Genomic DNA, 11,472 nt, shown 5'->3' with positions numbered 1-11,472 from the left:
TTGGAATCATTGTCCTGTGGCACAATTGCCTGCACTGACATTTAAATGCAACTCTCCCTCCCACTCTAGACCTGCTGTACTGCCAGCAGAGACCCGGCATATCCAGTATGAACATCCTTCCTTCCAAGGTCACAGTCAGGTGTCTGGGAGTTGAGGAAGGCTGCTCACATCTGGGATGAGGATCTGCATGCATCACCAACAGCAGCAGCTTGTCAGCCTCTCCCTGGACCTTGAAAAATGCTTCAAGCAACCGGAGCAAAAATGATGCCACTTTCAGCTAGTCAGACTTCATTTATTTCATTATGCCATGAACTCTGATTTTTTTTTCATTATCCACAGAGACTTTTAGGATGAGCTAAGACTCACATGTGCAATGTGAATGAGACAAGCAGTAGAAATAAAAGATAAACAAGGAAGAAACCCCTCCCTGTAAAATTATTCAGGGATTCCAGGGAGGAAGAGAAGGAAGAAGGCAAAAGCCCTCAAGCCTATTTTCCATCTCTTCTTTAGAACATTTTTACATAGCACCTGACCGTGACCATAACACAGCTAGCAATGCCCCCTTCTTTTGTAAACAGAAGGCTCAAACAGTGGCAATAAGAAGTCTTGGCTGGTGAGTTATTGTGAAAAATATTCAGATGTTTTGTTCTCCCACTGTGTGTCTAAGGTAAAGATCCAGCAGATCTCAAAGATAATATTCTTTCATGCTATTTAAATATGCACACCACTACTTTTGTGAAGTATCTCTCATTTTCATTAGAGCAGAGCTTCCTGATAAGAGCCTGCCACATGAACCTTTACAAGGCTCTGAAACACCACCTGCACTGCAGCCCAAGGCAGATGAGAGGGAAGAGCTCAGCTCTGCTGAGGGCCATGATGAGCAGGTCAGGGCCTCTCCTCACTATGTGTGAGGAACAATTACAGAACTAAATAATCCTGAAAAATACCCTCCAACCAGGGATCACCAGGGAAATGTTATAAACTACTTCTCCTATAAAAAGAACTGGTTCAATGCACTTTAGGAAGGAAGAAGTGGTTCTGTGCTGGTGGCAATGACATAATTTTTACGTAGGTGACCAGCAGAAATAGCTGACTGCAGGTGGAAGACTTCTCTAATTTGCATGCATATAGTGGTCTGAAAGCTTATGGGGGAGGTGGAGAGTTTGCCAGAAAGACTTTCTTGGAGTCCACTCAGTTTTATCACCACTGAAGGGAGATGAGGAAAGGATGAACAACTCTTTGTTTATCTACAAGAATATAATACAGGGTCAGCTGCACAAAGTGAAGGTTGGGCCACATTCCCACTTAAAGACACCATGAACTGAAAGTTGCACAGCCCTCAGGAATGAAGCTTGTGCAGAGAAAAGGGTGTGGGTACATCACCAGTACCACAGGGCCTGTGTCAAGGTAGGGACAAGGACTGCAGGACAACCAGGGGTGTCATGTTTAAACTGGTAAAGCTGATCTTTCTGCTTCAGTGAAGGAAATCCCAGTACAAACTCAAAAGTACCTGAGTGTGACAACAGTACATGCAAGTTCAAACTCAAAACAACATTAAAAATTCCCAAATTAAACCCCCAAACAAATCAACCCCCCTCCGTCCCCCCAGAATTATAGAATGGAATAACCAAAAGCTGAAGACCTGAAATGAGTAGACCACACAGTCATCCCTGTAATTTGCTCCACTTACCACTTCCTTGCAAGCTGTATTTACTCATATACCAATAATGCTGTGAATAGAAATTAGCAACCCTTCATGGTGATAAAAGGCAGGCACGTGGAGCTTTCAGAGGCGCTTTAGCAGTGTGCACAGGAGAAAAGCAAAGAAACATTACAGGGCTGGAAACATTTCAGAGGCACTATAATTGAAGCAAGGCAAAATAAATAGAGCTGTAAATTAGACCAGATTTGTCACAAGTCAATCAGTAAATGCAGAGATTTCTCTTTCAGGTCTATTACATCTCAATGAAAAAAACTGAAACACATTCAGATGCCAAACACAGTAACAGACATGCTAGTCAAGAAACAAAAGCATGCATACACAGCATTTTTCAAGGAGAAATATGCATCACCAGCAAATCAGCTGGCACAGAACTGTGGCTGGTTCATGGTAATGACAGATTTCACACCTTTTAACTACAGATCATGCCAAGGGGTCCAATCCTGCTCCAGGAATTGCTCTCGTCTCCCAGACTTTGCAGCAGAGATTAGAACTGGGCTTGCCAAGGGCTGGTATTGGTTCAGGAAATACAGCAATTACCTGCTGACCTCAGGGATGGGGTAGATGCCCTGCTCTGCCCCCAGCAAGCCCACTACACATTCTGCATGAAATGATACAAGAAAGCAAACACAGGGACTTCCCTTCAAGCTCTTTCTAAACAGCAGACCCCGTTTCTCCATGCTCAATTCCGCTAGGTAAAATAAGAAGCATCTCCACAGTCCAGCAAAGTACACCTTAGTCAACTATAAAGGCAAAATGAATTGGCTAAGCACGTCCAGTGCTCTCAAGTGTTTGTGCCATCCGGTGTTTTTGGCACCATTCCTTGCACGGGAAGGCAGCACAATTGCCTGGCCTTAGAGCAACCTTATGAAGAGCTAACGTTGCCATCGTGTGGTAACCTTCAGAAATAAACTGCACTCCTGTAGCTCTTCTTCTCTCCCTTAGCTTCACAAAAAGAAAGAACAATGGACAATGCTCGTGAACTGAAAGGAGGGTGTCTTGCCCACAATTCAGATTTCAGAGAGGTTTCATGAGTTGGTGAAAGGAGCACCAGATGCTGCTCACACAGAACACCCAGCCAGAAATGCACAGTGCAGGTACCAAAACCTGATACATTCTCATTGCTCTTTCCCCCTTTTGGCCAAATTGCAAAAAACAGCAGTTTGACAGAAATACTGCCTGTTAGGTGTGGTGTTACAGAGCCCAGCTTTAAGGCACAGAACACACTCTTCCCCAGCAGTGCCTAAATCTTTAACGCCCCACTCTCGTGGCACGGTGCTAGGGCAGACTCAACCCTCTAGGTCGCTCTCCAGGACAATCCCAGCTCCCAAGGATTACTGCACACCTTGTATCCTGGAAATGTTTCAGCTGCCTCAGTAGCTGCCAAATGTTTGGAATGAAAACACTGGATAAATTGCAATCATAGGCAAAGGTGTTCTGGGGAAGGCAATACCTTTAAAAATGAGTAAATGCTGTAGAAAAAGCATTTCTGAGCTCCTTATGATTGAAGGCACATCTATTTTCTGTACAGGCACTTTTACCATTTGTTCCCCTCAGTCTTATATAACCAAGCTTAACAGTAGTACATAAAAAAATAAAGAATCCTAAGGGACAAATCTTTCACCTTAAAGGACCTCCAGGTAGATAGAACTTTGAAGTTACTTTCAAGTTAAAGAGTTTCAGAGTAGGTGGATTTAATCACTTCAAAATCCAATTTAAAATAAAGGTCTCCAGACACTTGAACATGGCTTTTAGTCCCAATTTCCATAATTTCTGAGGTTTTTTTTCCCTTAGGAGTTCTAGCCCTTCCTATCAACCAAGTGCATGAACTCTGTATTTCCAAGAGTATATAAATAGCTCGACAACACTGTATGCTTCCAAATGTTTGGGTATGCCTAATACTGGCTGAAATAATGCAGCACTAACCATGTAAACAGTTAAAGCACACATTTTTAGCAATATATGCTCATCAGTGTATTTGACAACACATATTTGAGTATGTATATGAAAATATAAAGGTCTCACAACCTTCATTGCTTAAAATAGATACTTCCTCCTTCAATCTATATTTGACTGAAAAAGTAAATTGCTTTTAAATTACCAGATACCTCAGACTTTACAAGATTTCTCCAATCAATGTGAACAAAATTTATCTCCTGCCAAGAAACTACAGGAGGAAACACAGGAAATTACATGGATGCTGACTTTGAGATTTGTAAACATTATTTTCCAATGCAGACTAAACTGAGCAGCTCAGTGTTTCAGATGAACTAATTTTTAGGTCATGCTCCCTTTTACTTGACAGTTTTGATTAAACAGTGGAAATTATATGCTGCATAGTTTAAGGAATTGGAGCTAATCTCTGGTCTTGACAAAAAATCTTACCCTTAAACATTCCAAAAAGCAAGCATACTGAAATATTCAATTTCAGTCTTGTTACTGCATCACAAATTGCTGTAACTGTGCTTACAGGGCAACTATGGTGTTTGACACCTGAAGCATCCAAGTATTCCAGGTCACTGCTTAAAAAGTTGTGGAAGTTTTTTATAAAATAATTTACTGTCTGAACAGCAGTTCATCAAGTCTTTCAAACTCTGACATTCTTGTGTTCTAACCAGAACACATCCTTTCAGCATATGCCTGAATTTATACAGAACTATTAGTGTGATTATTTTCATGTATTCTGCACTCAAGACTTTGCAAGTAATATTGTACATTCCCAACCAATTCCAAGATCAGACTGCTTTTAAATGTCAGGATCTGACCTACTTCAAATAACTGGAAATGCAATTACATCAACTGGCATTCCCTACAGAGTACTGGGCACAGCATGGTTTTCAAAAGCATTTCTGCATGTTCCTGGGGAATACTAGAATCCAACACTTGGACATTAAAAAATGAGACAGACAACAACTCTTAGTCAGAAATAAAAACAAATCTATGATTAAAATTGAAATCAAATGTTTGTAATTTTAAAATTAGAACAAGGACACAGAATTATACATAATGAGAAGTTAATTTTATTTCTGTGCCTTCTGTGCCTTGGGTGCTGGTGCCTTCTCTGGCTTCTTAGCCTTGGGTGCCTTCTCTGGCTTTTTGCCCTTTGGTGCCTTCTCTGGCTTCCCTGCCTTCCCAGGCTTCTTGCCTTTTTTAGCAGCCAACCTCTGGAGCTTCTTCATTTCATGCTTGATGATTCTGTTTCTCTGTTAAAAAAAAAGAAAATATTTACACTTCATCAGCATGCAAAGAGCAAGAGTTCAAATACTCTGCCTTAATCCAAATTCTAAGCTTTCAGATCCTGCCTCTTTTCATTATCACCTTTCACCATGCATTGTATCCGAAATGTCAAATTGCACCTAAAACTGTCCCAGTTTCAAGTGGACATGATCACTCTGGCTGGTAGCTCAGGCATCTCAATATTTCATGTGTAATGATTTTCATTAGAGGGTGAAATACTAACAGCAACCCATCTAGAATATTTGATTTTATCAGCAGGCAATTCCTTCCTCAGCTGTAACCTGGGAGGACGGACACACGGATTATACAAGCTCAAGTCTGACCAACTAGAGAAGAGAAAGCGGTGACATAAAAAAAGCATGGAAAATTCAGGGCTTTCACACCCATGGTGTCGTCCCATAACCCAAGCCAGCTGTGAAAGTAAACTGACACTGGATGTGAGTCTGAAGTGAAAGCCACAAGCATTAACCCCATGAAGAAGCAGCACTCAGACACTTACCATTTTCTTCGCTTTCATCACCTTGTAGCGATCAAAGTCAGTCATTTTGGCTTTCTGTGTGAAAAGAATTGGTCATGAAACTCTGATATAAGCAAGTACTACAACTCAGCATTCCAAAGCATTCCTGAAGTAACTGATCATCTCCAAATGAGGCTTAGTTGCACTTCTGGAACTAGCCCACAATTTAAGGCCTTTGCACCATCCGTCTTTTCCTGCATCCCATCCATGCAGGAAAAGAGACTGCTATAGAAATAACTGAAAAAACCACATGCACGTTCAAATACAAGAAGTTTAAACTGGTAATTTAAAAACCTATGCCTTGTCTACCTTTAATCCTAGCTTGCTATTGGAAACATGCAGCCTTTAGACTGTGCCTACAAAGCATGTACTCCCCCCATCCAGTGAAACACTGTTACCTTTTCTCGGGCTTCAATCTTCTTTGCCCATCTTGTTGCTGACCATTTTTCATTTATATTTTCCTTCTCCCAGGCAAGTCGCACACACTTCTGACGAGCGCTGCATTGGAACAGTCACAAAACCATATTCACAGTCTTTATTAAAAAAAAGGTTCTTCCTGATGCTGGCCTCCCAAATTTCATTCAAGGGAAGATGACTGCACTACACTTCAGACAGCTTATTCAAGTCAATGTCACATGGATCTCTGTGGCCTAATTAATGTTCTGTTGAGTAAGTGCTGTGCTAGAACTGACAGAATCACAGAATGGGTCAGGTTGGAAGGAACCACAGGGGGTCACCAACTCCAACCTCCCTGCTCAAGCAGGGCCCTCCCAGAGCACATGGCACAGGATTTTGTCCAGGGGGTTCCCGAGTATCTCCAGTGAGGGAGACTGCACCATCTCCCTCTGGGAATCCTGTTCCAGTGCTCAGTCACCTGAGCTCCAGGAGATCCACACCTCTCTTGTGCTGAGGAAGCCCAAACTGGATGCAGCACTCAGGTGTGGCCTCACCAGAGCAGGATCACCTCCCCCACCCTGCTGGCTGCACTCTTCCTATGGCCCCAGGAGACCACTGGCCCTCCTGGCCACAAGGACGCTGCTGGCTCAGGGACAGCTTGCTGTCCCCCCGGACCCTCAGTCCTTCTCTGCAGAGCTGGTTTCCAGCCAGTCGGCCTCAAGCCTGTACAGGTGCTCGGGATTGTTGTTCCCCACCTGCCCTTGCTGAACTTCCAAAGTTTTCTGTCTCTCCAACCTGCTGAGATCCTTTTGAATGGCAGCACAGCACTCTGGGATATCAGCCACTCCTCCCAGCCTTGTGTCATCAGGGAGCTTGCTGAGGAGGCATCTGTCCCTTCATCCAAGTCACTGATGAGTAAGTTAAACAATACTGAACCCTGGGGGACACCACAGGTGACAAGCCACCAACCAGATCCCGTGCCACTGACCATGGACCTCTGGGATCTGCTCCCAATCCACCTCACTGCTCAAATGAGCAGCTGCTCCTAGCACTGCTTCAGGATCAGAAGCAGCCTTTTCTGATTCTAAATTACAGAAATTCATACATCAACTGAGCTAAAAGAACAGTGAGTTCAGCCTCCTGCAATTCCAGTGTAGTTCTGTAGGCATGGAGCCTATTTAATGCCTGAAGGTGACTTAAGCAGTAGCAAAAGCAAAGTTGCAGCATCATTTACACATTGCTTTTCCCCACACCATCCACCACAGAACTACCTGTGAGATGCCTCAACTGCTGTGAGACTCCTGAACAGCAGCTAGCAGCCAACACTGGCTATGAAAACCTAAATATATTCAACTATGATATCACAGTGTGCCAAATTTTTACTATTTGAACCTTCTACACTTAGCAATGAACAGTCATCACAGTGACAGCATGGAGGCTTTTTACACAGGTGAAGAAAGATGCCAGCTCACCTGTGTGGGAACTTCAGGACAAAATCAGTCAGCTGCATGCACTTGAAGGGCATGGCCTGCCTCCTGACACCGCTGCAGGGGCCATCCACCAGTGCCTGCAAAAGGGAAACAAATGTGGGGGGTTTGCAGCAGATTTCTCAATGCACTGGATTTAGACAGCTGCTTCCTAATAATGCATGAACAGTATCTTGACAACACTCATCCCAAACTGGAACACATATTATGTAGGCAGAAGTGGAGATTGTTAAATCTTGCCTGTACAATCCAGGCTTTACAGAAAAAAAAATTTTTGAAGGCCTGCCTTCAACAAAAAAAACCCTCAAAAAACAACCTGAATTAAAAAAAAGAAGACAGACAAAACCAAGACATGCACAGGAAGAGTCCCCTAGCCCAAATATTCACTTTACACATACATTAATGCCATTTAATTAACAAGTTTAGACTCCAACTGCCATCCCTTGCCCACTCCTACACCAAGGAAACACAGAGCAGGGGATGTATCACTTGCTGGCAGGCAAAAGCGTGCTCCTAAAGGTACCAAATACAACAGCTGTTAAATCCTATCCTTCTAAAATTGCTTATTTGAAAACAGAATTACTATTGAAGTCAATACACACATCCTCAGCATAGAAGCCTGTGTTAAGGCAAAAAGGAAGAAATACAGGGGCAGCACCCACAACTTACCCTGTTTTGGTCAATAACATCCACGATGGCCACCAGCTTGCCAGCATGTGGCCCGAAGGAGATGAAGGCAACCCTGCCGATCTCCACGAAGCGCTTGAACACCTGCGAGGGCAGCAATGGACAGAGTCAGGCGAGAACACACCCAAGGCCATTTACAGATTCAAGCCTCTGAGAGCCTTTAAAAGAGCTCCCCCAAAACATCACAGAATGGTTTGGTTGGACAAAGACCTTAAAGATCATAGTCCCAGGGCAGGGACATCTTCCACTTCACCAAGTTGCTCAGAGCTCCATCCAGCCAGGTCTTTAAAGCTTCCAGGGATGGGGCATCCACAATTTCTCTGGACAACCTGTTCCAGGGTTTCAACACCCCCACAGCAAAGAATTTTCTCCTACTATCTGACCTAAACCTACTCTCGGTTCGAAGCCATTCCCCCGCGGCCCATCACCACAGCTCCCGTAATCAGCCCTACCCCCTCCTCCCTCTAAGTCCCCTCCAGCTCCTGGAAAGCTTTCGAGCTGCACGAAACCCCCGCGCCTCAGCAGAGCGGCCGCGCTCCGAGCCCGGCCCGGCCCGAGCCCGCACAGCACGCGGAGCGCGGCCCCGGCCCAGCGCGGTGACGGGGACGCGCGCCGTGGCCGCGGCTCCACAGCCGCGGGGCCGCGCGCGCATGCGCTGTGGCGGCCGGCGGTTCCCGTGCCCGGTGTGGGAATGCGCGGCCGCCCGAGCTGCTCCCAGAGGGATCAGTCCTTCCCTGACCTCCTGCAGGTCCCGCCCTCCTCCACGGGCGCTGCAGTAAACTGTGCCTCTGCGGGGGCTCCGGCTGTGCTGCGCGGTGTGGGGGACACCGAGAGTGTCTCCAGTCGGAATGCGCCCGGTGTGAGGGGCGGCACACTTCGTGCCGCTTTCGGCTGCTAGAGTTACATTTCTTCACAGTGGCCCGTGCTGAACACAGGGCTGACAGTACGGAACGTGTTTGTTGTTGCCGAGCAGGGCTCGCACAAGGCCTTTCCTGCTCTCCGTACTGCCACACGGGCTGGGAATTCGGGAGTGCGTGGGAGATTGAGAGGAGACACAGCTGGGACAGGTGGCCCAGGCTGACCAAAGGGATATTCTGGAGCTTAGGAAATAGCTACTCACTTTTCATAGTTTAGGAAGGTTTATTAGGCCTTATAAAAACAACAGAAGACTGAATAAAGAAAAAAGGTTACAGCACGGGGAGCAAAAGATTTTCCCCGGCATGTGCTCAGCCCCCTCACAATGGAGGTTTTTTCCCTTTTTAACCCTTTAACCCCTCCCAAAGTTCTGTCCATCCACCCTTTCTTCGTCTAGTGGTGGAGATCTCTTCCTCAAATCCTGATTGGGAGTCAGATGTCGCCATAGTGCCAAGCCAGCTCTCCCAGATGTGCCAATTCCCATTGTCCCTTGATAACCACGAGAGGGGGTCCAATGTAACTATAAATCCATAAACTTTTCTTAACCTATATAGGTGATATTTGTCCATTAATTGTGAGAGTCAATCATCGCATTACTCATCTATCACACTCGGTTTATAAAGTAGGGGAAGAAGGAGTAAGTGGGAGAGGTTTGGAGTGATGGCATTTGTGTCCCCAAGTCACCATGATGTGTGATGGAGCCCTGCTCTCCTGGAGGTGGCTGAACAGCAGCCTGCCCATGAGGAACAATGAATTAATTATTTGGTTTTATTTATTTCTCTGTGTGGTTTTTACTTTCTTAAACTGTCTTTATCTCAGCTCATGAGTTTTCCAGCTCTTAGCCTTCCATTCTCACCCTGATCCTGCTGGTGGGGGAGTGAGCGAGCGGCTGCCTGGGGCTTGGTTGCTGGCTGGGGTGAAATAACCACAACTTTCAAGCCTAATCAGCAGGAAAGGAGAACTTACCAGTGAAACAGGCAGCTTTTATATATATATACACATACACGTACATATATATATATACATATATACATGTAAAAAAGAAGAGTGTCTTTCTTTTAACCATCAGGATTTTCTTGCTGAGAACATGGCATTCAGGAGATAATGAGTCCTGTCCACTTCAGTACCTGGATCAGTTTTGCAGCTTGCAAATTTCCAGCACCTAGAACAGCATTTCTTCCCTCCCTGTTAACAGTAGCTTTTCTACCAGCATGAAAATTCTGATAAGAGAGGGTGCTACCCTCTAAGACATGCTAAAAATAAAAAGTACACTTGCCTTAACTTTCCACAATTTTATTAATCTTCATAAGCAGGCACTGAAGAGTGTAAAAGGATAAATAACCTCTGGTTTGGGCACATTCCCCAGTGTTGTCAACTTCCCTGTCTCTCCCAGAGATCCTCTCAGTTGTAGACAGCAGGACAGGGATCTGGCCTGTTGATCTGGTTCCAGCTCACACTTGGGGGAGGAGTTGGCTGTGGTGGTTGAAGCTGCTTGGCTGGAAGTTCAACACCCTCAGCTTTCCCACCTGAAACTGCCGGAGAGGTACATCCTGCCCACCGGGCATCCTGGTGACACCGAGGGAGACTGAATACATAAGGACAAGAGGGAAGTACTAAAAAAACAAAACACGTGATTCACAAGGGGAATTTGATTCTTTGAACAGATACTGGGCCTATCCAAGTACATCTGGAAGTCCAAATGGTTCTTGAACAAATTTATTTGCTCTTTAGCTGCCAGCTCTGCAGAGACTAACTTCCAAGTGTGTTCCATTTGTGTAAAACCACATCTGAATGGCCCTGCCACTCAAAAGCAAATGTTTTGTAGGGCAAGTAAATATTCCAGAATACAATTTTCCACTGAAATTTGGCAACTAAAGAAAACCTTTTAATGCTCTTATCCAGCTGTCTATGTTTTTTCACCATAACTGCAGTTACAGATCCATCACACAAAATATCTCATGCCAGCCTCTGTAATGTCCATGCACTCTGAAGTAAATTTTACACTTTATCAGATATAGCTTTGGTGCCACAGAGCTCTTCATCATCTTACGATGCCTTTTATCTTATTGCTACTCCAGTAAGACTGACGAGACTTAGCAGTATATCAATAGAGAAGGAACAAAGCCCTATTGATCCGCTTGAAAAATCACTTTTTTCTTTTTTTTTATTTAAAAAGATATTTAGCTCGCTTCAAATCATCTGTCAGCCTATTAAAAAAAATTACAAAAGAAAACAAAACCCCAACCCCACAACCAAACAGAAGTAAGAAGGTGATGCAGAAACAAAAGACTGAAATTAAAAACATTATTTATAGCTAAAAATACTGGCCACTGATCTCCGATCCATCCCCTAATCAATGCTGGGAACAGATGAAGCAGAGAGAGTCCTATGATTTACAGGAGCGTGAGGTTTGGTGAAGAATGGCTGGGCTTTCAAGGAAGCCAGCATTTGCTGCACTTTCAGGAGAGCTCTGGATCAGAATGTTGGACAGCAGCATCTGCCAGAGGGATCAG

General features: G+C 44.6%; 1 protein-coding gene across 1 annotated transcript; it reads right to left on the bottom strand.

Moving 5' to 3' along the window:
* Window positions 1-4,636: 4,636 nt before the first annotated feature.
* RPL14 (ribosomal protein L14) lies at window positions 4,637-8,143 on the bottom strand (the record flags this gene model as incomplete). Its single annotated transcript, XM_039713350.1, has 5 exons — window positions 4,637-4,923; window positions 5,457-5,510; window positions 5,873-5,972; window positions 7,343-7,437; window positions 8,027-8,143. Coding segments are annotated over 5 exons (549 nt in total), but the record flags the coding sequence as incomplete, so codon positions are not given.
* Window positions 8,144-11,472: the final 3,329 nt, after the last annotated feature.

This window comes from Passer montanus, unplaced genomic scaffold (genome assembly GCF_014805655.1).
Source record: "Passer montanus isolate IOZ18808 unplaced genomic scaffold, ASM1480565v1 scaffold10, whole genome shotgun sequence".
Taxonomy (NCBI): domain Eukaryota; kingdom Metazoa; phylum Chordata; class Aves; order Passeriformes; family Passeridae; genus Passer; species Passer montanus.
Note: the sequence above shows the minus strand (reverse complement) of the source record. Positions and strands in the feature narration are given on the sequence as shown.